Raw genomic sequence first — 21,114 nt, 5'->3', positions numbered from 1 at the left:
TTATCTTATCTATAATTTAAAATAGTTCTATAAATTTATAAAATAACTTCTTACTTAGATATTTCTACTTTAGATTCTTAGTTATTAATATTATTAAATTATTTATCTTATAGCTTTAAGACTAATATATTTTATTATAATATTTAAACTAAGCTATAATCGCGCTACGAAGACACTCTATTATCTTATTTCTTAATACTTATAACTTCTTTACTCTATTATTTATAGCGAGTATCTCCCCCTTAATAAAGTTATTCTCGATCTTCTAATAAATTTTAGAATAATATTTATATATTAGAAAGAACGATATCGTTTTAATAAAGAAATATTAATTATTTATATAAGCGAACTCTATTATTAGCAGTTATTTTATCTAAACGTTTTACTTATTATTAGCGAATATATATAAAAAGTATTCTAGTATCTAATTTTATTACTTAATTTACTCGTTAATTTATAAATAAAAGACGATATTTAGATATCGCTTAATTTTAAAATAAAAGTAAATAACGAATTAGAAGCTATTGATAAATATAGAGTCTCTATTATTAATAATATCGTTTAGTATACTATAGCGATATATTATTTTAAAATAAAATACTTTCGCTAGCTAAGTAATATCGATTATAATAGATATAGAAATATATTTTATTATTTTTATAAATCGATTTATTATAATTAAGATAGTATTATAGATAATACTCTTATACTTACTTACTAATAAGTCGATAATAAAGTTTATAGAAATTTTCTTTTATAACTTAGTAACGATAGGAAGCGAGCTTAATTCGCTATATAGGCGATATCGCGAAGCTTTAATTTATTAGTAAATATTATATATCTTAATATAGTTAATAATTTATTTTAGATTTTTGTTTTAATAGTATTTACGAGTAAGTAGCTTATATATCTTTATAGCGTTAAAGTATCTTAATAATAAATTATTATAATATTTGCTAATAAGCTCTTTTCTTAAGACTTTATTTCTAGAGATATAAAGGCGATTATTATATCTTAATAATCTCTCGAAATCTAAGATTTATATTTAATTATATACGCGACGCTTAATCGCGAGCTTATTAATATTAATTTAAAAAGAGTTTATCTAATTATTATAGGCTTATAGATCTTAAATTAATATTTTTATTAATCTTTAAAATACGTTATAAGTAATCTCTTATATAATCTTAGACTCTCTTCTAGAAATAATTATTTAAATATTAATAATACGAAATATAGTCGCTATCGTCGCTATAATCTTCTTATTTCTTTATAACTATTCGTCGTTAGTCTAAAATACGAGTTTATTTTATAATATTAATAGTAATTTAATATTTAATAGCGAAGTTTTTTTATAATTAGAGCGTCGCGATAGTAAGTTAATAGAGTTTAATTTATCTATTTAATAAAAAATCTTAAAGTTATAAATAGCTAACTTTAGCGTCTAACGAGCTTATCTAAAATTTAATTTCTTCTATTTTATAAAGTCTTTAAGATTATTATAATTTATTAGAATCTTAATATAAAATATATTATCTTTTAGATAGTAATATTATTATTTTATAGATGCTATAATAACGAGTAACTCTTAATTATAGATCTTATAATTTTACTTTATAGAAATTATTTTTCTAAATTAGAATATTATTAGTCGCTAGTAATTATTCTTATTCGATTATAAAAGTATAAGTAAAGGCCCATGAATTAAATTCATGGAGTTGGATTTTTCTAAGTCAAATCGAACTCTGATCGCTTGCTGTGCGTTTTGACCTACAATACAGGCATATATATACGAAGAGGCGCCTAAGGCCTAATTAGGAAGGTGTATCGAGTGTGGAGGATTGTCAGGACCGGTACAGATGCAATATCAATGTAGGTATGTTTAATAAGATAACTAAGGTATCGAACTATGTAGGTGGGAAGGAGGCATGATATGGTAGGGATGCTCCGCCAAGGCCACATAGGGCTGAGGGTGCAAGGTACGCTCGTAACAGATTGATCCGTAATAATTGCCCACAAAAAACAGAGAAAGGCCATGTCCTTATGGCAAGAAGTATCGAAATACCGGAAAGAAATGGAGACAACGTGCCAATTAGTGGTGTGAATCCCACATTATCTCCTGCCGCAGTGAAATCTTTCGAATAATGAAATAGCTGTAAGAGATATCGGACGGTTTCAATTCGTCCAAATATGCATCGTTCCGAGTGATGATTTGATGTGGAACCGTGGAGAGCATATGAGTGGGATCTTGGAGAGCTGAGCCGTGTTCTTGACGATGGTAGCCTTGTTGCCGCTTAGTTTCTCCGCAGTGTTCTCCGCATTTGCCTGTTGTAGTTCCTCCTCTTACTCCTCAATGCAGTGGGGATGATAGGCCAAGTTGCAGTGGTATTCTCCGCTTACTGAGTGATGATTTGATGTAGAACCGTGGAGAGCATATGATGTGGGATTTTGGAGAGCTGAGCCGTGTTCTTGGTGCTGGGGGCCTTGTTTCCGCTTGGTTTCTCCGCAGTGTTCTCCATAGTGTTCTCCGCAGTGTTCTCCGCATTTGCCTGTTGTAGTTCCTCCTCTTACTCCTCAATGCAGTGGGGATGATAGGCCAAGTTGCAGTGGTATTCTCCGCTTACTGAGTGATGATTTGATGTAGAACCGTGGAGAGCATATGATGTGGGATTTTGGAGAGCTGAGCCGTGTTCTTGGTGCTGGGGGCCTTGTTTCCGCTTGGTTTCTCCGCAGTGTTCTCCATAGTGTTCTCCGCAGTGTTCTCCGCATTTGCCTGTTGTAGTTCCTCCTCTTACTCCTCAATGCAGTGGGGATGATAGGCAAGTTGCAGTGGTATTCTCCGCTTACTGAGTGATGATTTGATGTGGAACCGTGGAGAGTACATGACGTGGGATCTTGGAGAGCTGAGCCGTGTTCTTGACGATGGTGGCCTTGTTGCCGCTTGGTTTCTCCGCAGTGTTCTCCGCATTTGCCTGTTGTAGTTCCTCCTCTTGCTTCTCAATGTAGTGGGGATAATAGGCCAAGTTGCAGTGGTGTTCTCCGCTTGCTGAGTGATGATTTGATGTGGAACGGCCAAGTTGCAGTGGTGTTCTCCGCTTGCTGAGTGATGATTTGATGTGGAACCGTGGAGAGCATATGACGTGGGATCTTGGAGAGCTGAGCCGTGTTCTTGACGATGGTGGCCTTGTTGCCGCTTGGTTTCTCCGCAGTGTTCTCCGCATTTGCCTGTTGTAGTTCCTCCTCTTACTCCTCAATGTAGTGGGGATGACAGGCCAAGTTACAGTGGTGTTCTCCGCTTGCTGAGTGATGATTTGATGTGGAATCGTGGAGAGCATATGACGTCCGGACGCGTTTGGTGTGACTACAATATTTGAATGTTAGTTTAACCCATCTACGCTGGCTTGGGAGGAGTATGTAGGGGAGGACGTATCCGTTCGGGCTCTTTTGAAGGGCCTTCTAACGCGTTTATGAGCAGTAGTAGGTAGCTGTTGGCTCGCTTGCGGCCTCGATTGCCAGCAGTAGCGGATTCGCCGAGGGGTGACCTGGGGGCGTCAGTAGGGGCTCTAAGAGGCGGGCAAAAGGGGTGTACGTGCCTGAGACGTTGAGAACCTTTGGGCGAGGGGTACCGAAGACGATTGTGTTCATATTGGTGGAATTGGTAGTGGTAGAATAGTGGAAGAAGAATGGTTAAAAACAGGTGGAAGGATTATTATCCGATCCCGGACGCGTCTGGTGTGACTACCATGACTACCATATTTGAATGTCCATTTAATCCACCAATAGTAGGCCAAACTTCATAATTTTTACAGCGTTAGAAAGCGCACATGAGCTCTATAATTTACGAAATTATGAAGAAATAGCATCCGTAGGGAGCTGGTTATTTCAGAGTGTAAAACTTCTACACATAAATTTTTGATGAGGGAGCTCGGGAGGGCTACCGGGCTGACTCAGCCGGTCTAACCAAAAAGCGTAAGGACCCGAATTTATGATTGGCTGCACATACAAATTCAAGGTTTCCAAGCTCAGCCCTACCTTATTCTTTTATATATACTGATAGTCTTTATATCGAAGTTAGAAGTATTAATCTTAAGATATAATTTTAAATTTAAATTATAGTAGTATAGAAATAACGCGATTATAAAAATACTTTAGAGCTATTAAAACGCTAGCTTAGCGTTATCTATTTACTCTAGCAATTTAGATTTTTTACTATTTTTATTTTCTTTAAGTAAATTAATAAGTAACGCTATTATACTAAAATAGTTATAGATAAATTATCGATAGAAATTAATAAAGTTTAAAAAGACTTATATATTTTAATAACTTTTTAATTTTAGCTACTTTTTAATAATAGCGATATATTTCTAGTTTATTACGATATCTTCGATAAATATAATAAACTCTAGAAACTTAATCTATTTAATATAGAATTAATACTTCTTTAGATTAGCGTATAGTTAAAACTAGCGTAAATACTTAAGCACTTACTTAATATAATATTAATACTTCGCTAAATTAATACTATAAATTAGAATATTATTTAAATATATTATATACGTTATATTTACTAGATTTATAAGAGCTCTATTAATATATACTTAAAAAGTTATTAATATATTAATAAGTTTAAAAGATATAATTAAATATTCGAAGTGGTCGTAGCAACTGCGAAACGCTATTTTCTACTTATTATCTTCTTTAATTTAGATTTAATAATAGATATTCTTAAGATCTAGCTTTATAAAGATTTTAGATCTATATAAGCGGTTTAGAGTCTCGATAATTAGAGATAATAAGTATCGATTTTTAATAGTTATCGCGTTTAGACTTCGATAATTAATATAAAGATAAAGTCTCTTATTTTTTTTAGAAATGAAAAGAATTAGTATTTCGACTAAGAAAGTTAAATAATAGATTTAATTTTTTTAAAGAGAGCTCTTTAGATAGCGTTGTAGCTTCGCTAACTTCGTTTAAGATAGATTATATAAGAAACTATATAGCGACTCTTTATCGCTCTCGATTTTAATAATATAATCTCTCTACTTAAGCGTAAATAAGATCTCTACTTTTTTATTAAAAAAAAGTTATTAAACTCTAATAACTTCTAAGAAAGTTTTAGATTATACTTATTTTCTAATTCGCTTCGCGTTATTATAATATATATAATTATAAATATATTTAGCTTCTCTTTAATAGTTCGAGTAAATTTAATTAATTCTTTAATTTATAGTTTACTAGCGTTAATTTTAAATTATTATTACTTTATCGCTAAGTTTAATAATACTTATAATTAACTTAGTCTAAATATATCTAATATAATATTAAAGTCTTTTTAGTTAATAATATAGAAGAATATATTATATTTTTTATTTTAATTTTAGCTATTTATTAACTAATAATTTAGCTAATACGCGCTATAGCAATATATACTTTAATTATTTAGCGCTTTTAATTATAATAAGATAACGTTATAAAATTTTAAATTTTATTAAATTACGAACTTTTATGAAATTAAATTAATATACGCCTTAGTGTCGAGTAGAGTAACGAGTTACCTCTATTTACTCTAAAGCTTTATTTACTTCTTTATAAGAATAGAAGAAATTATCTCTATTAATCGTCGTTTTTATCTCGCTTCTAAGGCGATTATAAGATTAAATCTTTTTTTATTAATATTATATCGATATAGATTATAGATAATTTATCGAGATCTAAATACTTAGATATCTAATAACTCTATTTATTATAATAAAAATAACTATTCTTCTTATAGTTAGAATTAAAGGATTTAACTTTATACTTTACGCTATCGTCTTAAATACGCGCTATATAAACGCCGTCATTTAAAATTAATTTAAACTTCGAAATTCGATCTTTTAGAGACTTATCCTTAGCGAATCCCCTCGAAGACTTTAAATAAAAATCGCCGCTAAAGCGTATACGTTTTAAAATCTTTTTCTATATAATAATCTAAGTAAGAATTTTTTTTCGTTATTTCGATATATTACTAGTACTTAGAATCTTATTCTTAAACTCTAATCTAAGCTTAGCTAAGAAAAAATTAATTTAATACTTCTTAGAAAATAGGATTATATAGGCCTCTAGCTTCTTTAAATAGATTTTAAAAATAGATATCTTCTAATCGAAGCGTTATTTAGTCTTCTTCTACTTTTTGTAGATGAGAAGATAGCGATTTATTAAATTCGCTACTAAATCAAGTAGAAACTACTTAAAAAATTCGAAAGTTATATTTTCTAGATTATAGATTTAATAGTATCTATACTATTAAGTATTAAGATTATCTTTTAAAAATTATATATAATAGATAATTCTTAATTAGTTAATAGTGAAATATTTAGAACTTATAAGAAACTTAATTTTAACTTCGCGAAATTAGCGTAGATACTCTCTCTTACTAATACTCTTATAAAGATATATTCTTTTAAAATAAAGTATTTTTATCTTAATTAATATATTCGCTAGAGAGGCGATAGTAATTAATATAAATAGATCTTCGCTAGTTATAAACGATAAGCTAGCGTTATAAAGCTCGCGATTATAAGCCTTTAACGTAGTTAATTCTTATTTTTATTTTAAGCGACGATTTTCGATCTTAGCGATTATAAGACGTTCTTCTATAGTAAGATCTTTTACTAATAAGAAATTCTTAAACTTATTATCGACGCTATAACGACTCTTAATATTATCTTTATTTTCTATTATATAATCTAGAGATAAACTTAATATCGTAATAATAATAGGCCTTTTTCTTTAAAAGATAGAGAGATTAAAATTATAAAGGCGTAGTCTACTAGTAATTAGCTAGTGAATATAGACTATAAAAAATATAATATCGTTATAAGATTTAATAGTATATTTAATAGTAGAACTAATCTCTAAGAAATATTAAAACTTCGAGGTATATAAAGTAGACCTATATTCGTTAAGCCCTTAAGTATATAGAATATATTATTAAAATTAGATTCTAAAAGAGACTCTAACGTAGAATACGCGATATCGACGTCTTAACGTAAGTAGCGCTAAGGCCTATAACGTATTAGATCTAATATATTTCGCGTTTTCTTATAAAATTAAGTATCGTTACTATCTTAGTTATAAGAATTAAGATCGTATAATAAGTATACTATTAAATTCGAAGATAAAAAAGTAGAGTTAAATTCTCGATAAAAGTTAATATAGACTATAATAGAGATATTTAAATATACGTATAGTTATAACGTAAATAAGATTAGTCTTTTAGCGTATAAATTTATTATAATATCGATAGACCTAGCGAAAGAATTAACTCGAATAAGATTTTATTAAAAGATACTCGATAATAGCGAGTATATATAAGAATCGGCTTAAAGCGTTCATCTGCAAATCTGAAAAGTGAATTTTCATACGATTTTCGCCGGGTTCGTACTATAAGTAACTAAAACGATTTAGTCTATTAAGTAGACTTTATTTATATTTAATTCTTTTCGCTAGTTCTATTAGTTTAGTAACTTTAAAAATTTTTAGTAACTTTAAAAATTTTACGTAATATACTCTAATATACTCTAAGTACTATTCTATATATATATGATATTAATATATATTATTATTAATATACGCATTATTATACGCTATATTAGAGTATTATCTACGCGATTAATTTTATTAAATTATTTAATTTCTATAGTTAAATTTAAGTTGGCGTTAATACTTGTTATCGTAGAATCTTATCGTCGCAACGTCGATTATTAGAACTTTTCTTTTTTTATATATATTGCTATTAAACTAATAGAACTAACGGAAAAGATTAAGATAGTTACTGAACCGGCGGAATTTAGGTAGATTCTAATTAGATTTACTAATTTGGCGGATTTTGTAATTTCCGCGATAAACGCGCGATCAGCAATTTCAAATTTTGCAGGAACTTTTCAGATTTGCAGATGTTATACTATTAAATATTAATATAGACTTTACGTAAACGTCTAGAAAAACGCCTAAATATTCTATAAAGTAGGGCTAGATGTTGCTATTAATTGTTAAGAAATCATTATAGTTTAATTTATATATGTGTGTGATGTAAAAGATATTGATTGATCTATGTGATCTACAGGTAGATATGTGCGGTGCCAAGCCTACGCTAGTGGCCCTATGAGTGTCCCTAAGGCATCTCATGACAGGGGCCCTTTGGATAAGAGCCTCGTACCTGCCTCTGGATCAGTCTTACGCAGTACGACCTCCAGGTACTTTCGCCAACTGTATATACGTATTTTACAACAAGTATCTGAATGAATTGATTTGTATAATGCTTGAAAAAGTCTTGAGAGATTCACGTGTGAGTAAATACATTACTCTACGATTGGGAGTCTGTCGACTGTTCTTCGTGTGGTCGATCAGCTTGCTGTGGTTTATTTATTGTTAATCTTCTCCACCATTACTTTCAGCCCAATATGTCCTCCACGACAGGGACCACAGCTCCAGCGCACCGCGTTGGTCCAGATTATCGTCCTGATGCACAGAAGCCTACGGCAACAGTATCGACCCAAATCTCGTATGACAATGTGCACATACTGCCACAGACATCCCAGCTTTTAGCACTTTTAACGTACGCGACTCCTTTCTTGTTGAAACCTCGTTTTATCCCAAATCTGAGTCGTCTGCTTTCCAGGATGATCCGGGACAAGAACACAGCAAGAGCTGATTTCATCTTCTATTCAAACCGTATCATCCGACTCCTTGTTGAGGAAGGTTTGAACCACCTTCCTGTCATTGGCCATACCATCACAACTCCTGTTGGCCAATCCTACGCCGGGGTAAAGTTTCAAGGAAAAATTTGCGGCGTTTCCATCATGAGGGCGGGTGAAGCAATGGAGCAAGGCCTCCGTGACTGCTGTCGTTCGGTCAGAATCGGCAAAATCTTGATTCAGCGCGATGAAGACACAAGCAAGCCCAAGCTGTTCTACGACAAACTGCCCGAAGACATTTCGGAGAGATGGGTGTTGCTCCTCGACCCAATGTTTGCGACAGGTGTGCAAGGTCTCCAATCGTGTCTGAAAGATTCTAAATTTCACGTGCAGGTGGATCTGCGACAATGGCTGTAGATGTCCTCAAGTCAAAAAGAGTGCCTGAGGACAGGATCCTTTTCTTGAATATCATTGCCAGCCCTGAAGGTGTCACTAGCTTTGCTAAGCGCTTCCCAAGACTACGTGTCGTTACAGCATTTGTCGATCAGGGTTTAGATGAAAAGAAGTGCGTCCCTTTAGTTTAATCTTGATTTTCGATCATTGACTGTTTGATTCAGTTATATTGTTCCTGGACTTGGAGACTTTGGAGACCGCTTCTATACTCTCTGACCCGGCTATTGTTTATTACAGGCAGGAAACGACAGCAGCTAAACGGTATGCCACTTCTGACATTCATTGGGCTTGCACTGAAGCAGAGCGTTGGAATGTCCGGGCAGAAATCTGGGTTCCTAGGCCTTGGGGACAATGCATCCACGATCTGAAATCACTGCTCCGTACCATTGCTCGTAGGAGTTCCTCAAAGCTCCATGAAGCAATATAGATTGCCAACTTTGAAGTCGATGCCTCGCTGGACAGCACAGCATCTGTCGTAGAATTTTCCATCATGTCAAGCTATCTCCTAAGTTCCTCCGAAGAGACAGCGTGCCTCGCGTTTCAACGGAACCTTACGCCCGTCGTCCATGGACCCGGCATACATATTGCTTGCAATGAACAGTACTCCTAGTCATCATCAATAAAATCTCCACCATATTCACTACCTCCAACTGCTGCGACCAAATGCCTGTCGACGTTCATTTCTGAATTTCTTCGCTCGTTGCCTGCTGCTAAGTCTTGATAGGAATTGAAACCGTCATCAACGGCTGGGGCATCGGCTGCTTCTTTGGCTACCGTATCGCAAGCATCTATCCAGTCAGAATACACGTCAACCCCCGCAGAGAGGTCTGTAGTACTCATAGTCAGCCGCCGTTTACTGGAGTGGAAGATTCAAGGCAATACTATGCTCAACCTAGAACTCACAATTTATTCCAGTTTGGAACTGCTGACCGCAGACTTTGCAAGAGAGTTCGCCGATGCCGGCTTTCTTCTCTAGCTTGACGGAGACAGATTTCTCGTGGTTGCAGAAAAGGCATGGGAAATTCGTCGGAAGAGGCTCTTTCTGCACCCAAAGTATGAGCCGGATTCACAAGACAACGCACAAGGGCGACAGGCTTGTAACACCCACCTTTTTCGGTCCTTGCGGCTTCCGAGAGGACTTCTTGCGTTTACCCTAAGATAGATCAGATTTGACGATACGGTATAGCACATTTCAGGAGCCGCAAGCCTACCATGGTGAATTCGGTGGAGATGATGTATTATGCGGACGCTTTCAAGGCACCTTTGTGTAAAGTACACTTGAAGGAGCCTCACCCTTGATATGCAGGCCTAAGATAGCGGCAAACCTAATATAAGCGCGGGGTTACCTGTGATTTGTATTTTGTCGTACCGGATGTTTTAGCGACAAAAACGTCCAGAATTTGGAGAAAGAAAGTGCTGACACACATCGTGACTCGTCTCAATTCTGAAATGCAGGGACTTTGATTGATAAAGAGGCTTGCCTATCGACTGATCACGCTGATCCGCCCCAGCTATGGCTCCCGGAGACGCCGCATCACCTTCAGATCAGCATGAATTGCTGAAGCAAATTCTTTCCACTGTTCAATCCATACAGCAAGACTGTCAACAACTTTCTGCTAGTGTAGAGACTATCCAAGCACAGGTCAACGTCCTTTCTGGAGCCAAGCAAGTGCACGACGTTGCAGGAAGAGCCCATCTATCACAAACCCGCATTGCACCTATTCAGCTTTCATCGACAGGAGATCAGCAGGTCGCTGGTGACACCGAATCTAGCCCAGATTTTCCAGCTTCTTCGCTGGAATTCAGCTCTGCAGGAATTAGCGAAGCTCGTAATGATGGAGAACCTCTCTATGGGCGGAAACATAGTTCTACTGCCACCTCAAGGATCATTCTAACAACTTATCCAGGACAGTCAGGCATAGACCCGCTAAATATGGAATGGGGACATGTTGACGCGCTGGAACGAGGTCCCGTCGTAGTGTCACGTAGTCAGAGTACTGTTAGGCGTCGAAATGGTAAGCGAGGCTAAAGCCTATCTCCCATGATATCTCTGACTTTTGCCTGAATAGCAATTGGTGCTCATGGCGGCTCATACTCCATCTATCATGCATTGGCCGTAGCAAGCAAACATCTCGATGTGGATCATAAGCCAGACTTCACCAACGCAGGCCCAGCTTTAAACATTGGCCCTTTTCCCCAATGGAAGAAGATTGTGTCCATGGACCCGTGGGGCCACTTGAGCCCTTGGCTGTTTTCCGAAATAATGCGCGATGAGAATATCCATATCAGACCAAGTATCGCTATTACCAAGGCACATATGAAAATCCCTGAAATCGAACAAAGTGTCCGTGATGGTCACCTTGTCCCGGATAAGAAGATATGTCTCAACGATTTCGGAGAATTAGCCGTGACAAAGTTCGCGGTTGAGCCGGTCTGGTTTCTCCCTGGTGTCGCCGAGCGTTTTGGAATAGGTATGACATCCATTCGAACAGCGAAGACTTGATTTCGATATCGGTTCTCTTCTAAAGCACTCGCCGAACTGACTCCACACCAGACGAAGGGGCTTTGCGTAGATCTTTATTCGAGAACACAGGGGGGTCCTTCCCAGAGCTAATAACACGTGGGGACATCAAGCTTTTTCTCCCTCCTATCGGAGGCCTAACGGTCTACTGCTTTGGTGATCCTGCAAAACTCTCAGATCCAAACGTCAGACTTGCTCTACGCGTCCATGACGAGTGTAACGGAAGTGATGTCTTCGGGTCTGATATTTGCACCTGGTATGTACATTTCGGAGCAAATTTTTCCAGCTTCATACCACAGTCCGAGTTGCAAGACCTGTCTCGGGAGTAGAAGGGCCCCTCTACTCCCTCCAAGCTGTCTCGCTACTCGAATATTTGTCCCGAAAAGATGCTGACTCCGACCTCTTCATAGCCGGCCTTATCTGATCTTTGGCGTCGAGGAAGCAGTCAAAGAAGCACAGAAAGGCGGTACTGGCTTGGTCATTTATTTTCGCAAAGAGGGAAGAGCACTAGGAGAAGTTACGAAATACCTCGTATACAATGCTCGTATGTCCCCTGAAGCTCAAAGATCTTGCGCGGTTCACGAGTCTGCTACTGACATCGCATGATTCAAGGCAAACGGGGAACAGATCGTGCATTCCACCTCTCTCTCCTTGTTGATCCTGTGGCAAGCTGACTGTTCTCAAGGTGCCAGTGAGTATTTCCAAAGAACGGAGAACATTGCTGGTGTCAAGGTTGGCAACTAATAAAAAAACCTTCTGTTCGACTCCACTGACTGGTGCAGGACATGCGATTTCAAACACTGATGCCCGATGTATGTCTGGAAAACTGTGTTTTCTGTGGCCTCCGTTGACAAGTGACCTACAGATACTGCACTGGCTCGGCATCACCAAGATTGATCGTATGCTAAGCATGTCAAAGTGGGTTCTCCTTCACAGGATGTTACCCGCCGCTCGAAGGTGGTCGAGCGCAAGAGCATGGCTAATTGCAGGCCCTTTCAGCATGAAATATGATGCTATTGTCGACCAGGGCATACCCATACATGAGCGTGTCCCCATTCCTGAAAGGCTTATTCCAGAAGACAGCAGAGTAGAAATCGATGCCAAGATTTATGCGGGCTATTTTACGAATGAAAAAGTTCCGAGCATGGAGGAGTTGAGTCAAGTGCACGGCAGGGCTTGGTACGCATCCTTCCAGTGGTTCTTTCGCTTGTGCCAAGATCTAAGGAATAGGACATGTTCCGTGCGGATACGGCTCTATCTGCTCACCAAAGTCTATCTCATAACGCACTCTCTTTATCTTGGAGAAGCAGTGCTGACTCCGGATTTCACGTAGGGAGGATGTTGACCATTGACTTTTAGGAATAAAGTATGACGTCTCAAAGCAGGAAAGACCCGTTCGACGTCTGCTACTAGAATCTGTCCCTAAGTGTTTTTCGGTTGACGATCGATTCATCCCCAAGAGTGGTCGCCAACTCGTAGCGTAGCCCCAAGCTTGACTCATATCTCGTTGAGTGGTACAAACGTTATGTATGCGTTTACAACGTAGCAATACAAAGTGATTTGCATGGTGTATTTGCTGGTGAACATCGAGCGTAGTGAGTAGGCCACATAGGTGACTTCACTTGTTGATGTCCAAGATACCTTTGAATAATTGGGGAAAATGGTAGGCTGAGAAAAGGAGTTGGGTAGAGTGCGACGGAAACAGAGGGAGATGCAAAGACATTATTGCGGTATTGAGAACCTCTGCATCGAGATCTCCTAGTGATTTCTTAATATAAAGTATCCAGTTGAATTACACGAAATGAATTACTAAAACTAAAAGAACGAAATACGTAATTTTTAAATCCGATAAATCCGACGTAATATTAAAATGCCTACTGTCCACAAAATTTATATAATAAATTTAAAAAAAAACTAGATTATTATTATTATTAAGACTTCTATTATAAATTAATTAATTTTTACTTTTAAATTCTATTAATTTTTTAATTTTAAAGTAAATCGTTATTATTACTTTTTCTATTACTTCTTTTTCTATTAAAATTTAAATCTTCTTTAATTTTCTCTTCTTTAACTTTTCTTTTTCTATTATCTTCTTTTTCTCTTTTTTCTCTTATATTTCTATTACTCTCTTTTATCTTCTTTTTAATTTTATTACTATAACTATAATAGAGTTTATAATAAAAATTTATAATAAGATCTTTAATAGAAATTATTATTATATTAAAATAGTTTTTTCTCTTATTATTACTCGCTTTATTATTATAATAAAGCGAGTAATATTCTCTTTATCTTTTTTTAATTTTATTACTATAAGTATAATAAAAATTATAATAAAGTATTTAATAGAATTTATTTATTAGAACTAGTATAGATATAATATTAATATAGATAAGATAGATTAAGAATAATAAGACTATCGAATTATATAAATGAAAAGAAGATATAATATAATAGAAGATATCTTCGCTAAGATATTAGATTATAGAACTAAGTAATATATTAAGAGTATACTCGTAATACTATTATTATATTAAAATAAATTTTTTTTCTTATTATTATTATTATAATAAAGCGAGTAATAATAAATATTAATAATTTAATATAAAAGATATAATTATAAAAGATATTAGATTTTTTTAATTTATCTCTCTTTATCTTTTCTAAAAAAACGAAGTTAATATAGTATAATCTTTAAAGTTTAAATTTAAATTATCTTATAGCGAAGTTATTCTTTTATTAATAAACGAGTAAAGGTTTATAAATTAAATTTAAATTTTTTTTATTAATTAGAGCTATCGAGTAAATAGATAAGCGTGTTAGAAAATAATGTGACTATGTTATAATTTGATGTGTGGTATGTCTGCAGGGTAGATATATATAGTGTCAAGCTCACGCTAGGTAGCCCTAGCCCTAAGCCGAGGTAAGGCCTTGGCGTACTATGACAGAGCGATCTTTGGTGAGCGAACTTTGGTGAGCGATATTTGAATCCCTTGCGCTTTAATAATTATAAGACTAAATTTAGAAATTCTTTTTTTATCTGAAAGCCCAGATTTCGTTCTACAATTTAAAAAAAAATCTCAAAAAGTTAATAGAAAACAAAAAAGTTATTCTATGTGTCAATAATGTACGGAGGGTGACACCAAAAGTCCTGCACATGCGCTAAATCTCTTGGCATGCTTGGCAAATTAACCCTCGTCTCAAGGGCGGTAACGAGTATAGGGAAGGCCGTGAGGGAGGTGATGTACGGCCCTATAACTCTACGGAGCGAGTAAATAAGTATATACGTAGCTATATAAAGCATCATCACTAGAAAAATGAAGCTATTCAAGAAAAAGGTTAGATTTATCAAAATGCCAAGCATGCCAAGAGATTTAGCGCATGTGTAGGACTTTTGATATCACCCTTTATACTTCGTATATCTATTTTTTTAATAATTGCGAACGCTAATTTATTTATTCGCGATATCTAATTAAAAAGCGTAGATCTAACGAATTTATAATTAGCTATATATATAAATTCAGAGTTTTCTAATTTAGCTCTATCTTATTCTTTTATATATATTAATAATTTAAGATTTTTAATTTATACTTCGTTTTAATATACTTATTTATATTTAAAATTATTCTTTTCTTAAATAGTTTCTTAATAAAATTATAATTAATAGCGAGAATAAATTATATACTTAATTAAGCTTTTTTAATAATATAATATATAGTTTTATATTATATAATTAATAATTAATTAAAAAGTAATTAACTTTTATAATAATTTACTATTATATTAAAGACTTTAACTAAAAGATTAATTATTAAATTATTTAAATAAATATATTATTAAAATAAATATAGATAATATTTAAATTTAAAGTAGAAAGTTCTATTATATTAAATTTAAAGATAGTAATTATATTATTATTATTATTATATTAATTAATTATAGTAAAGTATAATAGTAAGCTATTTAAATACGTAGTAGTAATAGCTATAATGATAATAGGTATATTGCGTCGAATTTATTGGATTTAAAATTTGCGTATTTCCTAGTATTCCGCGTTTCCTCGTGAAAATAAGTAAAGGCGACTTAGTGCGAGAAGCGCCAAGCATTTTGAGCTCCTCGCTAAAGAACTGCCCACAAAAGTCCACTCTCCACATCGATACACACCCATCCAGTCTCAAGGTCCGTTCCAAGCCGCAATCATGGCTGTCGGAAAGTGAGTGTTCTTCTCGCAATACAGAGGCACCAGTGCTCGATGGTTTTGTTCATGCTAACAGCCGTTGTAGAAACAAGCGTCTTTCAAAAGGCAAGAAAGGGCTCAAGAAGAGAACACAAGATCCCTTCACTCGCAAAGATTGGTATTCGGTGAAGGTACGAGGTGAATAGCTCAAGCCCGGCTTCTGTCTAACGTTCTCAAGGCACCATCGACCTTCCAAGTTCGCGAGTACGCACAATCCTCCCAGATCAACCAAACTGATAGCTAAGATCTGTAGTGTTGGGAAAACACTTGTCAACAGGACTACTGGTCTCAAGAATGCGAATGACGCTCTGAAGGGAAGAATATTTGAAGTCTCTCTGGCCGATCTGCAGAAAGACGAGGACCATGCGTTCCGAAAGGTCAAGCTCAGGGTCGACGAGGTGCAGGGCAAGAATTGCTTGACCAATTTTCATGGACTTGACTTCACATCTGACAAATTACGCTCACTGGTTCGCAAGTGGCAATCCCTCATCGAAGCCAATGTCGTTGTCAAGTCTACAGATGATTACCTTCTTCGCCTTTTTGCTATTGCATTTACCAAGAGACGACCCAACCAGATCAAGAAAACTACGTACGCTCGGTCATCTCAAATCCGTGCCATTCGCAAGAAGATGGTCGAGATCATCCAACGCGAAGCATCTAGCTGCACGCTTTCCCAGCTAACAACCAAGTTGATTCCTGAGGTGATTGGCCGTGAGATCGAAAAAGCCACGCAAGGCATCTATCCGTTACAAAATGTTCGTCATTTCGTGTGCAATTGGGTTCGATCTACTTGTCATGCTAACTGAGCATAGGTTCACATTCGAAAAGTCAAGTTGTTGAAGGCACCGAAGTTCGATCTAGGCGCTCTTCTCAATCTCCATGGTGAATCAACAACGGATGAGCAAGGGCAGAAGGTTGAGCGTGAATTCAAGGAGACGGTGCTGGATGAAGTTTGAGCGTTGGTTGGATGTTGTGAAGGGAGCTTCATGCAGCAAAGCCGGCCGCGCTCTTGCGCAATTCTGTGCAAGCATGTCATCACTATAGGCATAAAATCCACAAATCCTCAGATATCCTTGGACCAGTCTTTAATTTCTGTTCCAAAAGTCGATGTCGATCGCCTCGACCCACTAATCGTAATCGAACTCATGAGCCAGCCTCAGCGTAGCTCAGCACAATGTACGGAAGTACCTCATCCTGACTTGGTCGCCACGAAGACGGAGATTTGTTTGGCCATTTTGATGAGACATAATTGGCTGCGCGCTCGCTGGCCAATATCTGCAACCTTGATCTCGTCAAGGAGCCCCCAAAGGCCGACCTGTCATAGAGCATTCGCGGAGAATTCGGGCAAGTAGTGAGATTGGAGTATGAAGGCAGCGCGCAATTTTTCCAATCAACGATGTGGATATCGGCGAACCGCAGTTTCCGTCGTAGAGAAATCGCAATGGAGAGTAGGTGCAACAAATGTTCAAAGGTTTGATAGCCTCATCACATGTCTCATCCCTCTGCATCCTCTAAAAACTCCACCACAGCTAGCAGGTCAGCATTGTGGGCGGGTATGGAAACTTCATTAAGTACCTTTCCTGAATGCCTCTGGCTTCTCAGAAATAACCCAATGACCGCTGTCAATGTCAACCAACTTGAACATTGGAAAGAATCGTCCGATCAAAGGCAGCACATCATCTGCTACATAGTGACTTTTTGTACCGCGGACGATTAGTGTTGGGCCGTCATAGCGGACCTCATCAGGGTTATTGAAAGAAAAGTCACCCATCTTGTCGAGACTCGAAGCGAGGGTCTTGATAGGGATACGAAATCGTAAAAGTTCTCCGTCCGAAGACCTTACAAGATTGGTGAGGAGAAACTGCCGAATGGGCAAGGCCTGACGGAGTAAGACTTATGCAGGAAGCAGGCAGGAATCAGGATTTGCCAACCAACCTCCTCATACTTCTTGAGAATGTCATTTGCTTCGGCTTGTCTACTGACCTGGGCCTGTTCAATGTCCCGCATACCTTGAACGTACTTATGGAAGTCACTCTTCAGAATGGCATCGACGGGTGCGTTATCGACCGCTATCAAACCTCCCACAACCTGAGGAGATCGCAGTGCCACGGTCATTGCTACTTTTGCGCCCCTTCTATGCCTTCAGCGTTGTCCAAGACCTTATGCAAAGTATAGGAACAGACATTGAATGTCCTATCAATGTAGGTAACCGCAGATCATGCTGTTGGATGAATTCTTCCAGGTCGTCGGCCATCGCTGCATAGTCGTGTACAGCATCGTGGGGTGAGTCGCCATGGTTTCTCAAATCCTGGCAGCTAATCAGCGAAACGTATTTCCTTCGCCGCCATATCAAAGACTGACAAGGGCATACACTCGCGATTTAAGGTCTCGCGCAAGAGCCCTACTGCAGTTAGATGATGAACCTGAAGATCTGGGTGCGAGAAGCCATACTTACTGATGCTCCTGTTGTTTTGTTTGGAGCCGAAAAGCCCGTGCAAAACGATCAAAGGGGCATGATCCAATTGGGGTTTATGAGGCTCATGCAGTGTGTATGCCAAGCTCAGCCCGCGCTTGGAACACCTTGAAAGACATCGATGTCTCCAAGCTCCGCGGAGAGGCAGCATCTGTGTGACTAACGTCTTTATCAAGTGTTTACCGGGTATTCGAGCCGGGGAGTCGGAATGAACACCAGTTCTTGAGGAATTCTGCCGAGGCGAGATCTTAGCAGGTTTTTTTTTTTAGTTCTTCATTTCTGTATGCAGTCTAAAGCTATAACAACTACCTTAGCGAAGGGCTATGAGTTGCGGTAACCGTACCTATACTAAATTAGTGAAAATTATCGTCTTTTAACGGTTACTTAGTAATGTAACCGTGATACTAGAAATTTTTAAATACGTTATATATTCTTAGTAATGCTTTTCGTAAAATAATAGCAAATTATTTTCTCTAAAATAGCGTATTATTCTTTAATACGATATATCTAGAAATCTAAGATATTATAATAGTAATTATAAATTAATAGAATAACGATACTTATATAAATATCTAAGTAATAATAAATTTCTATAAATTAAATTATATAATTAGATAGATAAATTTTTAACTTAAGTAAATTTAATCGAATAATAAAAACTTATTAATATATATAAAAGAATAAGATAGAGTTATAGAAGATATTTATCTCTTAACTCGCTATTACTCTATATATTATAAATATAATATTCTCTATTCGCTAAAGATCTTTATTAGCGATTTTATATTAATTAAAAGAAGATATTAAAATAATAATAGAAGACGTAGAGTTAAAACTCGCCTAAGATCTCTATTTCACCCTCGTTCTTATTTTTATTTATTTTATAAGATTTCGAAGTACTTAAAGTAAGTCGATATCGATTAAATTCGTTATAGTTAGTTAGATAGTTAGTTAGATATCTTATAGACCTTAATAGTAGCGAGAATTTTAGATCTACTTTATATAGATTAGTTATTTTAACGAATAATATAAACTATATAATAAAGACTATATATCGAATTAGATAAAATAGTCTATTTTAAATAATTTATATTCTTTATAATATATTAATATAAAATATCTATCGTTCTTACTTATAATAAGTTTCGTAAAATCTATTATTTATTTAAACTTACGTATTAATATAAAGTTAATAAATAGTTAATAAATAGTTAATAAAGAGTTAATAGATAGTTAATGAAAAATCGATAATAGAATAATATAGTAGTAATTCTATATTAGTGGCTTATTATATCTTAGTATACTACTAGTAATTCTATATAAACTATATTTAATATCTTTAACTATACGTCTTACTAGTATATCTAGATAATAGATATCTACTTAGTTTACTTAATAGCTACTATATCTATTATCTAGATAGCTAAAATAAACGCTACGCTACGCTATTAATCTATAATAAGTAAAGGCCTATAAATTAAATTTATAAAGTTAGATTTTTCTAAGTTAAATCGAATTTTAGCTCTAGCTCTAAGTTAAATCGAACTCTAATCGCTTACTATACGTTTTTAATCTATATATAAATATATATATATAAAGAGAGGCGCGCTAAGGTCTAATTAGGAAGATATATTAAGTATAAAGAATTAATTCGTAATAATTACCTATAAATAATAGAGAAAGACTACGTTCTTATAATAAGAAGTATTAAAATATCGAAAAGAAATAAAGATAACGTGCTAATTAGTGATGTGAATTTCATAATATCTTCTATCGTAGTAAAATCTTTCGAATAATAAAATAGCTATAGACATCGGATGATTTTAATTCGTCTAAATATATATTATCTAATATTTCTTCTATAGAGATCTAATTAATTATAATAATAGATTCTTCTCTTATAATATTATTATAGTAATATATTATATTAATATAATAGAGATAATAGATTAAGTTATAATAGTATTCTTCGCTTATTAAGTAATAATTTAATATAAAATCATAGAGAGTATATAACGTAGAATCTTAAAGAGCTAAGTCGTATTCTTAATAATAATAATTTTATTACCGCTTAATTTCTCCGTAGTATTCTTCGTATTTATCTATTATAGTTTCTTCTCTTACTTCTTAATATAGTAGAGATAATAAATTAAGTTATAGTAGTATTCTTCGTTTACTAAGTAATAATTTAATATAGAATAACTAAATTATAGTAATATTCTTCGCTTATTAAATAATAATTTAATATAAAATCGTAGAGAGTATATAACGTGGGATCTTAGAGAGCTAAGCCGTATTCTTAATAATAATAACTTTATTACCGCTTAATTTCTCCGTAGTATTCTTCGTAGTATTCTCCGTAGTATTCTCCGCATTTATCTATTATAATTTCTTCTCTTATAATTTTTCTTCTATAGAGATCTAATTAACTATAATTATTATAGTAGATTCTTCTCTTATAATATTATTATAGTAATATATTATATTAATATAATAAGAATAATAAATTAAGTTATAATAATATTCTTCGTTTATTAAGTAATAATTTAATATAAAATCGTAGAGAGTATATAACGTGAGATCTTGAAGAGTTAAGTCGTATTCTTAACGATAATAATCTTATTACCGCTTAGTTTCTTTATAGTATTCTTTATAGTATTCTCTATAGTATTCTCCGTATTTATCTATTATAGTTTCTTCTCTTACTTCTTAATATAGTAAGAATAATAAATTAAATTATAGTAGTATTCTT

The 21,114-nt window shown here is 34.8% G+C and overlaps 5 protein-coding genes across 5 annotated transcripts; 3 read left to right on the top strand and 2 right to left on the bottom strand.

Moving 5' to 3' along the window:
- Positions 1 to 8,444: 8,444 nt before the first annotated feature.
- HO173_000297 (uncharacterized protein) lies at positions 8,445 to 9,347 on the top strand (the record flags this gene model as incomplete). The annotated part of the gene is made up of 4 exons (XM_037302247.1): positions 8,445 to 8,599; positions 8,663 to 9,021; positions 9,072 to 9,243; positions 9,296 to 9,347. The coding sequence occupies 4 exons, from the start codon at positions 8,445 to 8,447 to the stop codon at positions 9,345 to 9,347; spliced, it is 738 nt and encodes a 245-aa protein (XP_037170826.1).
- A 390-nt stretch (positions 9,348 to 9,737) lies between these two features.
- Positions 9,738 to 10,345, bottom strand: HO173_000296 (uncharacterized protein; the record flags this gene model as incomplete). The annotated part of the gene is made up of 4 exons (XM_037302246.1): positions 9,738 to 9,958; positions 10,035 to 10,173; positions 10,240 to 10,284; positions 10,343 to 10,345. 4 exons carry the CDS (start codon positions 10,343 to 10,345, stop codon positions 9,738 to 9,740), a joined length of 408 nt encoding a protein of 135 aa, XP_037170825.1.
- Positions 10,346 to 10,644: 299 nt separating this feature from the next.
- Positions 10,645 to 13,004, top strand: HO173_000295 (uncharacterized protein; the record flags this gene model as incomplete). Its single annotated transcript, XM_037302245.1, has 10 exons — positions 10,645 to 11,146; positions 11,201 to 11,602; positions 11,686 to 11,908; positions 12,063 to 12,196; positions 12,265 to 12,282; positions 12,338 to 12,384; positions 12,435 to 12,464; positions 12,518 to 12,570; positions 12,652 to 12,831; positions 12,986 to 13,004. 10 exons carry the CDS (start codon positions 10,645 to 10,647, stop codon positions 13,002 to 13,004), a joined length of 1,608 nt encoding a protein of 535 aa, XP_037170824.1.
- A 2,847-nt stretch (positions 13,005 to 15,851) lies between these two features.
- On the top strand, positions 15,852 to 16,845 carry HO173_000294 (uncharacterized protein; the record flags this gene model as incomplete). The annotated part of the gene is made up of 5 exons (XM_037302244.1): positions 15,852 to 15,865; positions 15,936 to 16,020; positions 16,068 to 16,093; positions 16,143 to 16,644; positions 16,702 to 16,845. 5 exons carry the CDS (start codon positions 15,852 to 15,854, stop codon positions 16,843 to 16,845), a joined length of 771 nt encoding a protein of 256 aa, XP_037170823.1.
- Positions 16,846 to 17,383: 538 nt separating this feature from the next.
- HO173_000293 (uncharacterized protein) lies at positions 17,384 to 18,513 on the bottom strand (the record flags this gene model as incomplete). The annotated part of the gene is made up of 6 exons (XM_037302243.1): positions 17,384 to 17,418; positions 17,465 to 17,768; positions 17,825 to 18,020; positions 18,073 to 18,197; positions 18,251 to 18,290; positions 18,341 to 18,513. 6 exons carry the CDS (start codon positions 18,511 to 18,513, stop codon positions 17,384 to 17,386), a joined length of 873 nt encoding a protein of 290 aa, XP_037170822.1.
- Positions 18,514 to 21,114: the final 2,601 nt, after the last annotated feature.

Source organism: Letharia columbiana, assembly GCF_014066305.1.
Source record: "Letharia columbiana isolate WasteWater2 chromosome Unknown Sc0000000_s0, whole genome shotgun sequence".
In the NCBI taxonomy this organism is placed as follows: domain Eukaryota; kingdom Fungi; phylum Ascomycota; class Lecanoromycetes; order Lecanorales; family Parmeliaceae; genus Letharia; species Letharia columbiana.
Note: the sequence above shows the minus strand (reverse complement) of the source record. Positions and strands in the feature narration are given on the sequence as shown.